The 19,166-nt window shown below is 41.4% G+C and overlaps 2 protein-coding genes across 6 annotated transcripts in view; one reads left to right on the forward strand and one right to left on the reverse strand.

Annotated features, from left to right (window-relative positions):
* MYCL (MYCL proto-oncogene, bHLH transcription factor) overlaps positions 1-1,110 on the reverse strand; it is a gene marked incomplete at its 5' end in the record, with an annotated part of 104,392 nt that extends 103,282 nt beyond the window's left edge. The window contains one exon of the mRNA XM_080654429.1: positions 975-1,110. Within this exon, the coding sequence (XP_080510555.1) occupies positions 975-1,016 (42 nt within the window). The remainder of the gene's footprint in view (positions 1-974) is intronic.
* Positions 1,111-1,152: 42 nt separating this feature from the next.
* Positions 1,153-19,166, forward strand: part of CAP1 (cyclase associated actin cytoskeleton regulatory protein 1) — a 30,904-nt gene continuing 12,890 nt past the window's right edge. The window contains exons 1-3 of one of the 5 annotated variants that reach the window (XM_080654445.1): positions 1,153-1,367; positions 16,935-17,056; positions 17,681-17,784. In XM_080654445.1, coding sequence (XP_080510571.1) covers positions 16,945-17,056; positions 17,681-17,784 — 216 coding nt within the window. In that variant the 5' untranslated portion in view covers positions 1,153-1,367; positions 16,935-16,944. Of the gene's footprint in view, positions 1,368-1,805; positions 1,892-16,931; positions 17,057-17,680; positions 17,785-19,166 lie in introns of those variants that run through there. The other 4 variants (XM_080654448.1, XM_080654446.1, XM_080654449.1 and 1 more) reach the window with 4 other exon arrangements.

Here is a 19,166-nt window from a genome sequence, read left to right on the forward strand (position 1 = left end):
TAAAACTGAAGGCTATAATGGTACCTACCGCAGAGTGTTCGTTCCTATTAGGATTAAATGAAAATGCATGCACTTGAAGCATTCAGTACAGGCCTGGCATGTAGTCAGCGCGTAATAAATGGTAGTTCTTATTATAAGAACTGTATTTGTTGAATGAATGACTGGCATATAACGCCTGCATTCAACTTGAAGCTTGGAACTATCACAGTCGCTCAACTGAAGGGACAGGAGCTATATAGCACTCGCCAATTTTTTCTGGAAATAAATCTTTGTGGGAGGATAATCAATGGTTGGAAAATGTGAGCCTTGAGGCAACAAAGCTCTGATCCCCAGGTCCCAGCCAGGAAGGCAAGCCTCCCCGGCGGGCTGCAGCCACCGTGCATAACCTCCCCTGAACTGAGTGGCAGCTGGCTAGGCACGCCCAGGGGTAAGGCTGCTTCAGAAGCCGGGTTTTAGTGGAGTGGAGCAAGCAGTATCTCTTCTAATTCCGCTTATCTTATTCTCGGAAACCACACCCTGGAGGCTTGAAGGAAGGACTCCAAAACCGCGGGGCGGAGGCTTCCGCGAGGCCCCAGACCTGACCATCTATGGTCACAGAGCGCACCGAACTAACAGGAAGTGGGGCGAGCTTCCACCTTCCCAGTCCCGGCCGAACGAACGAGGCAGCAGAGGGCACGCCCAGAAGCCCGGGGCTGAGCCCACGCGCCCTCGTCCACCCTCTCCCCACACCCAGCCTCTGCAGTTCCACCCAGAACACTGTCCAAGGCCAACGTCACAAACGGGGAAACCGAGGTATGCACACCCAGAGAGAGGCGGAGCTTAGCCTTTATCGCCTCGCATAGTTGATGGCCGCCAAGAACTCCGCCCCTCAGAAAAACTACCCCTTGGTCCCTCCAAGACCCCCTCTGGACTGTTGTGAACCCGGAGCAGCCGTTGCCATTGAAACCATACTGGTAGGAGAATTAGCCACTTACCTGTCTCCTTCTATGGAGGTGGAGCTTAGCCAGTAATTTCATCCCTTCATTGGTCCCGGCGCTTGAGGCCCCCACAGTTAGATGAAGGCGTGGCCAGATAGGACACGCCCTTCAGGGTCGCTCCGCCCTATGGGCGGGGCTGTTTTGCATGTGCACTCCGAGCTGGCGGGTAGACACCGGGGCGTGGTGAATAGGGGGTGGAGTCACGAGCAGGGCGGCCGGACTTCCTCCCCCGCGCTCCTCCAGCCAGGCATTTCAGCTGGCCGTTCGTTTCCGGTGGGGGTGCCGCGCCCAGTGAGGGCCCGGAAGTGGGTCGCGCGAAGATTGCTGGGCGGTTCTTGCCGGAAGTGGAAAGCGGCTGTTCGCAGTCGGGAGGTGAAGCCGAGCTCTGAGGTGAGGGTTCGCGGTCCGGTAGGGACTGGGCTGCCTTCCGCGGCCCACTGGCTCCTGGCGTTGTTAATGGCCTATGTTTCTGGCCTATGTGCGCGTGGTGAACCCTGCTGAGGGGTCTGGGGCGGAGGCCCTGAGGCCGACCTGGTATCCTGGGCGCGGTCTCTTGAGGTGGGGCCGGGGTGACCAACTGAATTGGGCTCTCCTGGGGTGGCCCTTCCCCTGGATTTCGCAGTCCCGGTCATCAGCTTCAGCGGAGGCCTGATTCCTAAGATGCCCTAGCTAAAAGGAACCTCCGAGACCTTAGTAGTCGTCCTTATCCCTATCTCGTTCCCATTGCACGTATGGGTAAATTGATCCCGGAAAGAACAGGCTGGTCTACGACCATATAGCTAATGAGGGAAATAATTGGAATCATGACTTCAGTTCTTTAAATCCAAGCCCCAGATCCTGCCTACATTCTTTTCCCCGAGAACCTCATTCTGCCTTGGAACGGTGTTCCGGTTGGTGTCCTCTCTTTGACAACTGTAAGTTAAAGGGCACCAAGATAAAGGCTTCTTGGAACTTCTTTTTTTTTTTTATGCAGCGTGTTTGGGATGCCTGGGGAGTTTTTAAAGAGAGAGAGGGGCAGGTCCTTGTATTTGCATTCAGATAGATAGTCCTCCCTTCCTGTTGCTCTTATTCTGAAGAGGCAAGTTAACTTTATTGAGGGTGTTGCATACTTCTGGTTCTGAAATCAGATGGCTGAGGTTTGATCTTGCCCCACTGCTGAGTATCTGTAGCCATAGATGCCTTATTTAACTTCTTTGAGCCTCTTCCTCCCCCCGCCCCCACACCCCCCATCCTTTAGGTGGAGATTTCCACTCACCTCACAGAATTAAATTTAGGACAAAGTGTGTTTATTCTGTCTCAGATACTCTGCCACATCCAGGGAATGCAGTTTTGAAACAAAACCAGCTAGATCCTGCCATCAAGGAGCTAACTGTTTGCAGGGACGTTTGTTTAAGAAGTAATTATAAATGTGACGTGTTAGGAAAGAACACAGGACGCTATGGAAGTATGTAACAAGGGGCTCAGGAAAATTCCTTTTGCAGAAGTAACGTTTAAGATGAATTTTGAAGGATGAATAGGAATACGCTCGATGAAGAGAGGATGACAACTTTTTAAGGCAGAAGTTAGTATCAGAACTTTCAGTTGAACTTCTTTGTAGGAATTCCTGTTCAAGTGAAAAACGGGACAGCCCATCACCAGTTATTTCTCTAGTCTTTAATATGTGTGAGGCACAGATTAAAGGAGGCACTTGGCCCTGATGGCTAAGAATACAGTTCTCATAGAGTGGAGGAAGGGGCAGACAAGTAAAGCAGGGATGGTTTACAATGTTAAAGTGCACTGTGTGAGCACAAGGCTGTAAGACAATGAGAGGAGAAATACCTGAGCCAGATTTTCATACTTTGAGGAGGAAATGGGAGACTAAGTCTTGCAGATTTATTTAGCCATATGGTGAATCTGAAAAAGGAATTTGCATGCAAAGAGTACAAAAGCAAGGACATGGAGATCTGGACATGTGAAAGACCATGACTAGTTCAGTGTGACTAGAATTCTAGTAATGCTTGGAGAAGTGAAGGAAATGGGAAGTGGTGGGGGTCAAATATGAAGGACCTTGTAAACCATGTTAGGAAATACGGATCTGGCCCAACTGGAGTGGCTTAATGGTTGAGCGTCAGCCTATGAACCAGGAGGTCATGGTTTGATTCCCAGTCAGGGAACGTGCCTGGGTTGCAGGCTTGATCCCCATTGGGGAATGTACAGAGGCAAGCTGATCAATGATTCTCTCTCATCATTGATGTTTCTATCTTCTCTCCCTCTCCCTTCCTCTCTGAAATCAATAAACATATATATATATATATATATATATGAAATGTGGAATGTGGATCTGACCCTGAAAGCTATGAGAAGGCTTTGAAGGCTTTTTTGTAGGAAAATTATGTTGTCAGATTTATGTTTTATTGTATTTATTTTTAAATATGCTTTTATTGATTTTAGAAATGAAGGGAGAGGGAGAGAAGCACTGATGTGAGATAAATATTGGTTGGCTGCCTCCTGCATGGCCCTCCACCCCCCAACTCCCCACTGGGGAGCTAGTCTGCAAGTCCGACATATGCCCTGACCGGGAATCGAACCAGTGACCTTTTGGTGCATGGGATAGTGCTCAACCAATTGAGCCACATAGGCCAAGGCAGATTTATGTTTTAGAAAGTTCAGTCTGTCAAATGGGAAGAGACATGAGAGAAAGTAGACCAGTGTTTGGAAGCTGTTGCCATAATCATAATTTTAAATAGGGCAATGGCAGTGGAAAGGAGAGGAGGAATCAGTGTTAAAAGATGAAATCCATAGAACTGGAGGCTGGTTGTTTATGGGATTGAGGAAATAGGAGTAGTCTAGATTGATTGCCTGGTTTTCTGGCTTAGGGAAATGGGTAGAACCTGTCACCAAGATAAGGTATTATGAGAGGGAAGGCTGGGTTGGGCAGGTGGCAGGGAAAGAAAATTAATTTTGGATATATTGAGTACAAGGTGTTTGCAGCACATCCAAGCAAAGATGTGTTATAAGGTACTCAAATAGTGGAAACAGCAAGAGCAAAGATGTGGAGGCAGGAGAGGGCTTATGTTGTTCCATGAAGTACTGGAACCTGGAGTTTGTGGCAGAAGATAAGATCAGTAAAAAGGTAGATGGCTGCCAGGTTATAAATGGCTTTTGATACCTTCTTTGACTGCACTTGTATTTTCCTGCTTCCCCTCCCAATCCCCCCGAATACTTTATCAATCAGGTGGACATAATTTATATCTCAGAAGTTTAAATAAAATGTAGCAGTGAAAGTACTTTGTCATGTACAACCTGTCTTGCAAAATGAAAACGGTGGTAGTATTAAGATTCAATTAATGGATTTTTGCCTTGAGGAGGTTAGCTGTTTAGTTTGTAAAATGTTTTGTTTCCAGTAAGTAGTGATCTTTATTCTCACCCCTTTTCTTGGTTATACATACATTTGTTTAGTTGCAATTATTTTTTAAAAATATATTTTATTGATTTTTTACAGAGAGGAAGGGAGAGGGAGAGAGAGTCAGAAACATCGATGAGAGAGAAACATCAATCAGCTGCCTCCTGCACACCCGCCACTGGGGATGTGCCCACAACCAGGGTACATGCCCTTGACCAGAATTGAACCTGTGACCCTTGAGTCCGCAGGCCGACGCTCTATCCACTGAGCCAAACCGGCTAAGGCTGCAATTATTTTTTTTAACGAGGGACTAAGCCTTTAAAAATTCACTTCTTCCTTTCAATTTTCTGTGAAGCATTGTGAGTCAACGATTCATTTTACTTAAACGAGCAAATGCAAAATATCATTGGAATTTGAACCCTCTGGTTTGGAATTTAATCCTGAGATTTGAAATCTGAGGATTCTTAAGCCATAATTTACCCAGTCCTAGTGATTATGCCTTGGAATTGTCATCATCAGTTTCTTTACTTTCTGCTAACCTGGCTTTCATGCCTGTACTTCAACTTCTGCATCACAACCGGACTAATCTTACAAAGAACCATTTTCATCTCAATACCCTTCACTTTCCCAAAGAATCATATTACCAAAGAATCAAGTCTAGCCCTAGCTAGTTTTGCTCAGTGGATAGAGCATCGGCCTGTAGACTGAAGGATCCAGGATTCGATTCCAGTCAAGAGCACATGCCTGGGTTGCAGGCTCTATCCCCAGTAGGGGCATGCAGGAGGCAGCCGATCCATGATTCTCTCTCATCATTGATGTTTCTATCTCCTCTCTCCCTCTCCCTTCCTCTCTGAAATCAATAAAAATACATTAAAAAAAAAAGTCACAGGAGAAATGGAAATAAGCATAAAATTTTAAAAAAGAATTAAGTCTAAACTCCATTGTTCAATTTACAAAATTCTCCACAATCAGACTCTTATCTTAATTAGTTTCTTTTGGTGTTTTAGATTGACAATATAATTTAGAAAGTTCTAAACTGCCACATTAGCATTTTATTTGTATCTCTTGAGCTTCCCTTTGCTCCTCATTATATTGGGACAGGGTTTCTCAACTTGGCACAGTTGACATTTTGGGCTGGATAATTTTATGTTGTGGTGTTGTCCTGTGCATTGTAGAATTTTATTTACTTATTTTTAATAGATTTCTATTGATTTCAGAGAGGGAGAGAGAGAAACATCAATGATGAGAAAGAATCATTGATTGGCTGCCTCCTGCACACCCCCTACCGGGGATCAAGCCCACAAACCAAGCATGTGCCCTTGACCAGAGTCGAACACAGGGCCCTTCAGTCTGCAGGCTGACGCTCTATCCACTGAGCCAAACCGGCTAAGGCTGCATTGTAGGATTTTAGCAGTATCCCTGGCCTCTACCCATTAGATGCCAGTAGCACTCTCTCAGTTGTGACCAAAAATGTTTCCAGACATTGCCAAATTTTATTGGAGGACAGAATTACTTCTGATTGAGAACCACTGCATGAAAAAGAATCATATCAGCCCTGGCGGGTTTGGCTCAGTCGATAGAGCGTCACCTGGGGACCAAAGGGTCCCAGGTTTGATTCTGGTGCAGGGCACATACCTGGGTTGCAGGCTCAGTCCAGCGTGCAGAAGGCAGCCAATCAATGATTCTCTCTCATCATTGATGTTTCTGTCTCTCTCTTCCTCTCCCTTCCTCTCTGAAATCAGTAAAAATATATTTTTAAAAAAGAAAAAGTATCATTTCATAGCTATGGTTGTGCAATGCCTTATCTCTTCAACTAATTTTTCTAAAGGCAGGCTCCATGGCCATGCTTAGCACAGTGTATGGCACATGAAAAGTACTAGGTACCCTGCAATGAATGAATCATATGTTTCATTGAGACATCAAGAATTATTATTTATTCAAAGGATTCTTGGGTGGTCCGTGAAGGACTTGCCTTTTTGGTTTTTTTTTCTTTTCATCAGAGGATGTGTTCTTAATAGAGAAATGCTACTGATTTAGGCACTCACTAGAAGAAAGCTTTGGGTTAGTTGACAGTGCAAGTCAGGAAATTTATAGAAGGTGGAGCAAAAGTAGGTTTACAGTTGTGAGAATGAGAAATACAGAATTTATTCTTGTATTATTTATTATTGTATTATTTTTCACATGAACAACTATAAACTTACTTTTGCCCACCTTGTATGTCCCCTATATTGGGGATATATAAATTCCTGTTTTGTTCATGTGCCTGCATTTAGACAGCTTGGTTTAGTGGACAGGAATTATCATTTATTTTAAATTGCATATAGTTTATGATGTTGTATTCAATGTTTATTTGATTGATTAAATTGTTATAGTTTATCATCTTTAATGCAGTTACAGCATCCACCATGAAGCTGTTTCTTCTTGATATACTGTTCATGTAAACACCATAAAAAGAATCATGGCTCTAAAAATATTCCTCACGCACAGTGCAGCTTTGTTTGCCTTGTATTACCAAACCTATCATGTCAAACTTTTCCATCTGACTGGAAAATAGTTATAGTTGAAATGTTTCATGGAAGGAATGAGCTTGCATTTTTTTGTTTTGTTTTCTTTTTCTCCTCCAGAGGTCGTAAAAATTCCTGTATTTAAGTTAATTATAGACTTATAGTCACAGATCTTTTCATACATCTAGTTGTAGCTAAATCATGGGTAGGGACAAATGGCATCCTTGAATCTATCTTTATGCATGAGAATGGGAAATGCTGTTCTGTTTAAAGCAATTGCCCAGCTGAAATCAGCCAGTTTTCCTTACACAATGTCAAAGATGCCTGCTAAATCTTCTTATGCAGTTAGTCTTCATCATATTCCTTGAATGTAAGAAAGCTAGGAACCCATTGTCACATAAAGTTATGTTTGCTCCAGACCTTTGAAACAGCTAGTTCCCAAGTCTTGACTCCAGCTTGTACATTATTACTAGCTTTACTCCTGAAGTTTCAGATAGAGGACCATGTTAAGGAGGGAACAGGAGACAAGTGCTGATATTGAATTGGATTCTTTCCCTCCCTAGAAGATAGGCCTTTCATTCTCTTAATCTAAGCCTCAGGTGGCAATGACTCAGGCACTAAATGTCATTGGTTTCATCAGTGAAACCAAATGCTTGGGGAAGAACAGTGGCTCCTGATTTGGGTTAGATTTAGATGGCATCTTTACTGGGGCAAAGTGATGTCTGTTCTGGGTTAAAACAGCCAACTTGTAAGTATCTGTCATTAGCATGTCTAAGTTTTGCTTTCTGACATGTTAGAGGCTAGTGATGAGAATTTCTATATTGTAAGTAGAACTAAGAGATACCTTATAGCTCACTGGTAGCTAAAGAGATATTTCAAGTGGAGCTGTTTAGCTTTGTTTTCATTATAAAGAAATTATATAACTTTGTTAAAGAAAGTTTGGTAAATGGAGGGGCAAATTGTCCAAACCCCATCATTCTAATGTGACAAATACTTTAAATTTTGTTTTCTTAAAAGTCTTTTTTCACAGTGCATTTAGCTATTCTGTTATAATCAGAAGTCTAAGCTAACATTGTAGTGAGCATCTTCCCACCTATCATTTTTCCCACATTAGGATTATTTTCTTAGGATAATGTCTCAGGAAAAGAATTACAAAGTCAAGGCCAAGAAAAGCCTTTTGAAGTAGATCAGTTGTACTACCATAGTATACAGGCTGAAATGTATAGTTCCTCTTCAATTTCATTTAAGGTTATAACTTAAGGGAACAACTACCAAAGTAGAAAACATTTAAGTGTAGCAACTTCCTACTCAAGTAGAAATTCAGACCACTGGCTTAATTGCCTGATGAGATGAGACAAGAATTGCAGCAGTAACCTGGTTCCATTTACTTTTGCACAACTTCCTTGAGTTGACAGGAAGAATTGGGTTGCTTCAATTGTTAGAATGATGAGAGTATGAAGCAGCTTTGACAGGTATCACAAGCCATTTCTGATTTTACTTCGTTTCAGACCACAAAAAAATTGCTGGAGAACCAATGTTCTTGTTTCTTTTTGCTCTGCATGATATCCCTTCAAGAGCCTATCCATTCTCGTGACTTCATGACATTTCTTTGCCGATGACTCGCAGACATTGATCTCCAGGCTTGATCTTCCCCAAGCTTAATTTCTAACTACTTAACTGGCCATTTCTATTGATGCTTCATCTCTTCACACACTGCATATCCAAAAATGACCTTTTTTTTTTTTTTTGCCCTAACTAGAACATTGCAGAACATGTTTCTGTCTATAGTGTCATCATTCTCTTGGGCCACTGGATTTGCAACTCTGGAATCATCTTGGGCTCCCTTTTCTGAATGCTACTGTATTCAGTAGTCAGCACTGCACAGTTGTTACTTGTTCTGTGTTTAATGCACACTTGTTTTGTGTGACCTTCGATGGTGAACCAAGATCAGTGGGTGGAAGTTGCAGGGAAACCAATTTTGCCTCCATATAAGGAAGAACTTTTAAATACTTTGAGCTGTCTGAATGGAATGGGCTGCTTCCAAAAAGTCTTGGGTTCTCCACACTGAAGGTAACTGAGCAGAGGCTACCTGACTAATTCCTGGGAATGTTCAAAGGACTGTTCTGGCATCAGATGGTGTTTTTACAAGATAGTTCCTGCACTCCCTCCTAATCCTGAAAGCCAGTGGAAGGTAGCTTTGTTTCTCCTGCAACTCCCTTAGGGCAGAAAAACTATTTTATCATTCTTTTATATTTCCACAGCACTTAATTCAGGTGCTGGTCACTTAGTTGCCTAAAACTGATTATTTGTAGGTTAATCTATTCTTTTCCTTTGTTTTCTGTATCTGGTTAGACACTAGATGTTATGGATTTTTAACTTTGAAATATAAAATATATTTTTTGTAGTAGCCTTCTTATTTTACAGATGAACAACAGCTTTCAACCTAACTTAAACCCTAGTATCTTCCTTTTTCCCCCAAATCCCATTCTGTTTCTCAGACAGTATTTGTTTTTTGTGTGTTTTTTTCTCAGATAGTATTTGTAAAATTTAACTTTCATTGTATTATTCACTCAAAATCCCTGAATGGCGTCACATTTATCACAACATCAAATACTGCCTGGCTTTCAATACCTTATTTCCCATGATACTTCATGTTGCATGATATATGTGGTCTTACTTGTACTTTTTATGCATTGCCTTGTTCTCTCTTCTTTGCTTCTGATTCCTCTGGAATGTCTTTCCTTTTTTTCTTTTACCTTTTCTATCAAGATGCCCACTTCCCTCCAACCAGATTACTTTCAATTCTCATTGATTTCTTCTGAGCTCTCAGGCTACATAGTCATTTATACTATATACTTCAGAACCATACAACATTCTGCAAAGAAAAAGCTTTAGTATAAAGGTTGACACTTTAACTTACCCCGATCCAAGTGAAGTTAGATACCTAACAACTTTTTAAAATATAGTCTTTATATAAGTGTGTATGTGTATATTGATTTCAGAGAGGAAGGGAGAGGGAAAGATAGAAACATCAATGAGGAGTTTTCAGTATTTATTATGTTGCCATTTCATCTATGTTGTCCTTCCCAATAAGAATGAACGCTTCTGGAGGGCAGAGACTGTGTCTTCTATTTCTTCAGTAGCTGCCACAGTGCTAAACACTTTCATTTATGAGCATCTGTGTGCCAGGTTGTTCTAGATACTGCAAATTAATGGGGCTGGGGTTGGGGAAAGAGAATGGATAAATATCTATCCTCCTGGGAGGCCTATATTCTAGCACACAATATGCAGTGATAACATTTTAACTACATTTTAAGGCTCTCAATGTCACTAGTCATCTATAAAATGTACTCCTTCAATTCTTAAATCTGTGTGCTAGGTAAGGATCCATTAAATGACTGTTCTAAAGTAATAAAGTTAATACTGCGGAGTTGGGACTCAGACTTTGGTCTCCTGAATCCTAGTTTTATTTAGATTTGTGTAATTAGGTTTGCCTCCTTTTCTAAAGCTTTTATGATAGTCAGGAACCTATACATTCATTTATGAAGCTTACATATAGTTCTTGGTTATTGTCAATCAAAAATGGCAAGGAATACCTGGCCGGCATGGCTCAGTGGTTGAGCATCAACCTGTGAAGCAGAAGGTCACGGTTCAATTCCCGATCAAGGCACATGCCCTGGTTGGGGGCTCGAACCTTAATAGAGGGCATCCAGGAGGCAGCCGATCAATGATTCTCTCTCATTGATGTTTCTATCCCTCTCTCCCTTCCTCTCTGAAACCAATAAAAAAATGTTAAAAAAAAAAAAAAAGAAAGAAAGAAAGAAATGGCAAGGAACAAGATGAGGCAGAGTTTTCTGCTCTGGCAATTCTATATTTTTGGGAAAACCCTTATTTTAAGCATTTGCCTTCCAGACCTGTGTCATCTAGCCTGAATGTGAAAAATATTGGCCTCCATGGAGAAAATTGAAAGCTGCTAATAATGTAACTAAAGACACCATAAAGAGGCCTTGAATTCACAGTACTGTGCTTAGCAAACAGTGGGGGCTGGATGCTCTGATGAGTCACATAATTGCTTAAAAGCCAGGTGGGCCTGGCCAGTGTGGCTCAGTTGTTGAGTGTTGATCCATGAACCAGGAGCTCAGGGTTTTGTTCTCAGTCAGGGCACATGTCCGGGTTGCAAGCTCAATCCCCAGTAGGGGACGTGTAGGAGGCAGCTGATCAATGATTCTCTCTCATCATTGATGTTTCTTTCTCTTTCTTCCCCTTTCTGAAATTAATTTAAAAAATAGTTTTTAAAAAGCCATGTGGGGTTGGGGGGAGAGATTTAGAAAATTTGTGCTCAGTGCCTAGGTTCTCTGCCTACTGGTTGTTCAATATCTGGCAAGCTTTTTAATTTTTGTTAGTTTCACTTTTTTTTCTTTTAATGAACTGTAGAGAGAGGAAGGAAGAGAGAGAAAGAAACATCGATGTGAGAGAGAAACATGGATCCATTGCCTCCTGCACACCCCCGACCAGGGATCAAATGAACAACCTGCATATGTTCCCTGACTGGGAATTAAACCCGCCAACTTTTGGTGTATGAGATCACACTCCAACCAACTGAGCCACACCAGAGTAGTTTCTTTATTCTAAAGATAGGAATCAATATCTTTATAATATATCTCATATAATTAAGTCTCTTTTTAAAATCAAGTCTTAGAAGAAGAAGCAGATTGGTGATGTAAAGCACAACTATAAGGGAATACTATATTTAATTAATATATACTTTAATAAATAAGAATTGGTTTGGAAATCTCTATAGCAATGTGATTTGTGCCCAAGAAGGTGGCATTTATTTGAAAGATCATGGTTTTTGTAAGATCCTAAAATAGACAAGTTAAAAAAGAAGAGAAAGAAAGGGGGAAAAAACACTTCCCAGATTTGTCAGAGAGAGGAAACAGCCAAACTTGTGTTGAGGGGAGGGAGAGGGTAAAGGCTATTATTATACTAGAGGCCCAGTGTACAGGATTTGTGCACTGGTGGGGAGGCGTGGCCTGTGGGGATCAGCTTGCTGCAGGAGCAGCCACTCATCCAGGTCAACTGAGCAGTGCTCCCCTCTGTGGGAGTGCACTGACCACCAGGGGGCAGCTCCTGCGTTGAGCGCCTGCCCCCTGGTGGTCAGTGTGCGTCATAGCAACTGGTCATTCTGGTCCTTTGGTCGCTGGGCTTTTATTATATAGGATAGGATTTTTATTACCTCAAGGACTCTTACCAACTTACAGTATTTACAGTGCATAGTACATTTATAGTACTGGATTTACAAAGACAAGACATGGTTTCTGCCCTCAAGTGGCCAGTGCCTATTAAATGATTAAATAAATGATTTAAAACATATGTGTTAAATGTGTGGTAGAGGTAAGTGCACAATGTGTGGGAACATATATTGGAAATGCTTCTTGGGGAGGTATTACTTAGTGGACCATAGGAGTTCTGGAGAGGGGGCAGATTGAGAAGGAAAAGCATTAGAACTAGAAAAGCTTCCTGGAGAAGGCAGAGCCTTAGCTAAGTGTTATAAGGCAGTAGGAGGTCTGAGACAGGGCAGATTAGGAAGGAAATCAACCAAGCAAAGAGGGTAGAATTATAAAGGCTCAGAAGTGAGAGAAAGCACGACTCTTTCTGGAAAGTGCTAGTAGTCCTGGATTACTGTGCTGTGCGGAGGAAAGGTGTGGCAAGAGATAAAACTGTAGTTATAGGAGATAAAGCAGGACCAGGTTCCAGGTTATGGAAACCTTGTTTGGACTTTACCCTGAATGCCCTGGGGAGTATTGAATAGTATTAAATAAAATACTATCATAATTACATTTGCATTTAAGAAGGATCACTATGGTAATATGGAGACTGGATAAAGAGAGTGTATTACTGGAATTGGGAGACTAGCAAGGAAGTTATTGCAATCTGGCAAAAACTATAAATTCTTAATTTTTGTCAATCAGGATGATGCAAGATGGAGCCTATAGATTTTGATGACTGATTAGATTTGAGGAGTAAGGAAGAAGATAATTTAGTTAACATCTATGGAATCCTATTTTTTAGGACTGAGCCAAGTACCTCTACATGGATTTCCTCTTTTTTTTTTTTTTTTAAATTCCTCACCTGAGGATAATTTCCCATTGATTTTTTAAAATATATTTTTATTGATTTCAGAGAGGAAGGAAGAGGGAGAGAGAGATAGAAACATCAATGATGAGAGAGAATCATTGATTGGCTGCCTCCTACACGCCCCGCACTGGGGATCGAGCTGCAACCTGGGCATGTGCCCTTGACTGGAATCAAACCTGGGACCCTTCAGTCCGCAGGCTGACTCTCTATCCACTGAGCAAAACCAGCCAGGGCTTCCCATTGATTTTTAGAAACAATGGGAGGGAGGGGGAGAGAGATGAAACATCTCTTATCGATTGGTTGTCTCCCACATGGTCCAGACCAGGGCCAGGGATTGAGCCTGCAACTGAGGTACATGCCCTTGATCGGAATCTAACTCAGGACCCTTCAGTCCACAGGCCAACGCTCTATCCACTGAGCCAAACCAGATAGGGCCATGCCTTTCCTCTTGATTCTCACGGCAGCCCTTTGGATTTCATATTGTGGTCTCCATTGCACAGATAAGGAAGCTGAGGCTCAGAAAGTTTGATAACACTCATAGTTATAGAGCCAACGAGTACTGTTTGTTATTCAAATCCCTATCTGTCTGACTTCTCTAAAGACAGTGCTCTTAACCCTCTATACTTGACTGCCTAACGGTTCCCAGGTTACTAGTTTGGTCATTCAGGTGACAGATGGTAGTGCTGGATTACTGAGACAGTGGGAGTGGGAGATGGGAAGTTGATTATTTCTGTTTTGGACATTTCATCTTGATATGCCTTTGAAACATCTAGGTAGAGATGTCTAGGAAGAAACTGGATTTAAAATTCTGAATCCCAGAAGAATGTCCTGCACTAGATATGCTGCTTTGGGAGTTGTTAGTCCATAGGTGGTTGTGGTGGTACCACTCAGCAAGCAGGCTGGATAATGATAGTGGAAGGTTTGGGAGTGGATGCAGCCACCTAAAGAATGTGAATGTGTGTGTAGACAATGAGACAAGATGTATCTTTTTGGTCCCTTCAGTTCTGGACATTCTTTCCCATATCATCTCACGTTTCATCCTACCCTCACCAAAAACAAAAAATTAAGTGCTGTTTTATATTTGGTTAGTGGTAGGATGAGATTAGCTATAAATGATCGCTGTTTTGACCTTCCTTTCATTCTGCTTAACTTAGCAGAGCTAGCTTGTTTAGCACTTAAAGGTTACAAGTGAAATAGGTGGAGAGAAAGGAGCCAAAATCCCATGAAGCTTTGAAGATTGGTGAGTCTTCACCAATCCTGGAAGTCTTTAGAGACACTTGTATTGTGTTTCTGTGTTGACACTAGTCTCAACCTGTAGCATCTATTTTGGGAACATGGAGGGAACATGTTTTAGAACAGGTGGTATCTATTAATGCTTGGGAGTTTATTGTATTTGCTGCCTTTCCCCCTGGATTTATCATGTGTGGTAAATAATATGCTTATCCCTGGAGAGTATGCAGAATTGGCAGCAATTCAGGAACTCAAGTGATGGTAGCATAACATAAGGGAGAATACACTGAGTGGCCAGATTATTATGATCTCAGAACGCATAATATATATATTAGAGGCCTGGTGCATGAATTCGTGCATGGGTGGGGTCCGGCCAGCCTGGCCAGGGGGAGGAGACATGGGCGATTGGCTGGCCTGCCTGCTGGTTGAACTCCTGGTTGAGGGGACAATTTGCATGTTAGCCTTTTATTATATAGGATATACACTGAGTGGCCAGATTATTATGTGTTCAGAGATCATAATAATCTGGCCACTCAGTGTATATTGGCTGCTTCTAGTTTCTCCATTTGTGAGTAGAACAGAGTTGGAGACTTCTGCTGCATCTCCAGGTCAGGGAATGGAAAGGTTTATCTGGTTTGCATTCTTATTTTTTTCTTTGATTTTCTTTTAAACAACATTCTCTGGAAGTCATCGGGCCCAGAGAGACTAGAGCCCATACACAGGAAAGAATGGACAGGGATACTTTATCTGAGCTGCTTATCTCTTCTGCTGAGAGGATAATGTGTTAAGTTGAGAAATTCTGGCATGTCATCTTTGGGGGAATTGTAGTTGTTATGGTCATTTTAGGCAGCTTCAAGGGAGTTGAGTTCATTCAGCTTCAGTTACCTGAACTAATTAATTCTTTGAAATGGAATCCCTCCAAGTCAAGGCTTTGATTGAAATTTCACAGATTTTGCCCAGGCGCCATAGTTGAGTGATTTAGCGTCGACCTTTGAACCAGGAGGTCATGGTTCGATTCCCGGTTAGGGCACATGCCTGGGTTCCAGGCTCATCCCCAACGTGGGGAGTGCAGAGTGATTCTCTCTCATCATTGATTTTTCTATTTTTCTCTATCCCTTTCCCTTCCTCTCTGAAATCAATAAAAATATACTTAAAAAAAGAAATTTCACATTTTTATTAGTTCACTTACGGTCTCAAGCATTTTATGTATATTGATAACATTTAACACTTATTTGTATGTATAATATGGGCAGCTTTCAGAACAATTGTTCCTTTGCAGGGATCCTCAAACTTTTTAAACAGGGGGCCAGTTCACTGTCCCTCGGACAGTTGGAGGGCCGGACTATAGTTTAAAAAAAAAACTATGAACAAATTCCTATGCGCACTGCGGGCCCGGGACGAGTCGGCTGCTAAGCAGGACAGGCAGCGACACCCGGCGGGCCGGATAAATGTCCTCGGCGGGCCGCACGTGGCCCACGGGCCGTAGTTTGAGGACGCCTGCTAGAGTTTTGGGATGCTATACTTCCAGTTCATTAACTTCACAAATATTTATTGAACACCTTCTATCTCTCAGGTAGTGGTCTAGATGGTAGAATATAATTGGGAACATGCCAGAGAAGATACTTTCTCTGGTGGAACATACTTTCTTTTAGGATATTAGACACTGAATGAATGAGACTAGTTCAGATAAATTAATACCTGTGAAAATCCTAGTACTTGTGAAAGATCTGTAAGAAGCTCTTCTGGATGTGTCTATTCTTCCCTACTGTGTATCCAGATCTTATCCATTCTCATTTGAAGCTTGGGTCAAATGGCAGCTTCTCCATGCTATGCTCTTGCCCCCTCTGAAATCCTGTTATTCTATCTGCAACACTCTTAGGTCCACTTAAAATTTTTTTCTATTTGTTTTATAGTTGTTAGTGTACATGTCAAGTCTCCTGTATTATATTTTGTTATTGAGGGCATGATAAATGTCCTCTTCATCTTGGTTTTGGGCATTCATATGCAGGCAGCAAGATGTTGTAGGGAAAAACATTGAACTTAGAGCCAGATTTGAATTTGAGTACTGGCTATAGGCAAGCCATTTAACTTCACTGAAATTAAGTTTCCTATCTTTAAGAGTGTAATAGTTTTCCTTCCATCCCTGAATAGTTGTTGGAAGGCACAAACCAAGATATGTGACTATACTTTATAAATACTAAATTTAAAATTTTGTGATAGCATATTCAGTAAGTATTTGAGTGAGTAAACATTTGCTTTCAGTAAACACCTTTTCCTGGGTAGTTCTCTTGCTTAATGAGGTCTTTATGATCTTGCAAATATTCTAGACTTCTGCCGAAACTGGTTTGGCTCAGTGGATAGAGCGTCGGCCTGCGGACTGAAGGGTCCCGGGTTCGATTCCGGTCAAGGGCATGTACCTTGGTTGCGGGCACATCCCCAGTGGGAGATGTGCAGGAGGCAGCTGATCGATGTTTCTCTCTCATTGATGTTTCTAGCTCTCTATCCCTCTCCTTTCCTCTCTGTAAAATATCAATAAAATATATTAAAAAAAATATTCTAGACTTCTTTTCCATCTTATTTTATTATTAAATGATTCTGTTCCTCAGAATTGGCATCTTCTTCACCCCTAAGTATTCTGTCTTCTCCTTAGGTAGGTACTATGTAATATTAAAACAATAAATGACTTTTTATCTGTTTCAGCAGGTGGTGCATTATGGCTGACATGCAAAATCTGGTAGAAAGATTGGAGAGGGCCGTCGGCCGCCTAGAGGCAGTATCCCATGCCTCTGACATGCACTGTGGGTACGGAGACAGTGCTCCAAAAGGTAAGCAATATACAGCCTGGCAGAATATTTTGAGTGAAACCTAAAATATTTTAAGGGGACCTAAGAGTGTTGGCCTGAAATGTTTTTTTCTCAGTGTATTCTCTCCTTTGGAACCAACTTCCCAAAATGCTTAATCTAGAAAGTTCATTGCCTGTAATTCGTATTGCTGTGAACAGATAAGAGAGGAAGTGACTTATGCAGGGAGGCCTGTGGTTAAGTTATTTTAACACAAGACTTCCTGCTTGTGTGCTGTTTCCTGTTCTTTAGAAAAATGACTCCAGTGTAAGACAAATGACAGGTGATATTAAAATTTCCTCTCCCCAAATGATTGGCAAAGTGGCCATTTTGCATATGCACCAATTGAGTCATAGAGTGTTAAGAGCCAAAAGGAACCTTGGGGGATCATTTTTAAAATTTTCATTTTATATATAAAACTAAGCTCAGAGAGGAAAAAAGGACTTAGTCAAGGTAACACAACCAGTTTATGTTGGTAGGTATTGGAACTAGAACCTAGGTTTCCTGACTCATGTTCATTGTATAGCCTTGCCTCTCCACTTTTATATGGAAGTGCCTTTAACAAGTCATTTTTCTGATGTATGACTGATTATTGGTGACTGTCTTCAGCAGGAGCAGTCCCTTATGTGCAAGCATTTGACTCACTGCTTGCTGGTCCTGTGGCAGAATACTTGAAGATCAGTAAAGAGATTGGAGGAGATGTGCAGAAACATGTAAGGATGTTTTGCCCTTTCCGCCCCCGCCCCCCTCCCCTTTTAAAGACTGATGGCTTTCTTCAGATCCTATTTATCCTTGGTTTAAGAGCCCTCACGGCTCCTTTCTAGCTAACTCATGGCTGGAGTTCAGTCCAGACACTGGAACCATCCTCAAATTTTTCTGCTTTTATCACATATTCTATGTGGGCTTCTTTTATATGGATAACTTGTTTGGTTCATCAAATATGGCTCTGTTCATCTTTGTGGTGAAAACTGCTACCAGTCTCATCCCAACATGTTATATAACCAAGCCTATGGTGGCTTATTAAAAAAAAGGTCATTATCATGACTTAGCATTTATAAAACTATGCTTGATAGTTACTGGTTATGCTAATATGAGTTATTTTCATACTTATCCCACAGCAGGAATATGAAGTAGGCAATGACAGGTGCCTGTCCACCCACCTCCCTCCCTTCATGTGCTGCCACCTACTTGTCACCACCACCTGACACTCGTATACGTATATTTGCTCTCCCTCTTTGGGATCCAAAATCTTCTTTCTAGTCTTTTGAGTGATTCATTGTAAGCAATAATCATGTTTAGGATCTTCCTGACCCTTCTGCAGGACTGATTGCTTGATCTTTGGAAGATTTATTTTGAGCCTGTTATAAACCATCTATTGGCAGTGGTGTTAGCTCTAGAGAATGGGACTGGGCCTTAAATAGGGGTGTTAGAAGTTTGCATTTTTACTTTAAATAGTCTAACATATGAAAACATTTTAAAAGATGTATCATTTTTATATTCTTAAAATGCAAATCCAGAAGAAATATATATTCTTATTTTAATTTTATATTTTAATAGTGCTTATAGCCCATGTTTTTTAAAAACTTTTTTTGAGCCCTAACCGGTTTGGCTCAGTGGATAGAGCATCGGCCTGCGGACTCAAGGGTCCTGTGTTCGATTCCGGCCAAGGGCATGTACCTTGGTTGCAGGCACATACCCAGTGGGGAGTGTGCAGGGGGCAGCTGATCGATGTTTCTCTCTCATCGATGTTTCTGACTCTCTATCCTTCTCCCTTCCTCTCTGTTAAAAATCAATAAAATATATTATAAAAAAAAAACAAAAACTTTTTTGACCATGACCATCAATAAGAAAATACATATTTGTAACCGATATGTTCACAAAATAGCCCTTATAACTACTTGTACTGCACTTTCATTTACTTGTTGTTGAGGGGAAATAATTTCAAGCTGACATACTGTACTTACTGTTTTGTTTTATTTTGTTCTATTTAATTGAATAAAGTGCTGGTTATGGCTCATTAAGTTGATTTTGATTCACCTGGAAGTAATACAAAATAATAGTGAATGTAAACTGTAATTGAAAAATAAAATGTAAA

This window comes from Plecotus auritus, assembly GCF_963455305.1.
Source record: "Plecotus auritus genome assembly, chromosome: 2".
Lineage (NCBI taxonomy): Eukaryota > Metazoa > Chordata > Mammalia > Chiroptera > Vespertilionidae > Plecotus > Plecotus auritus.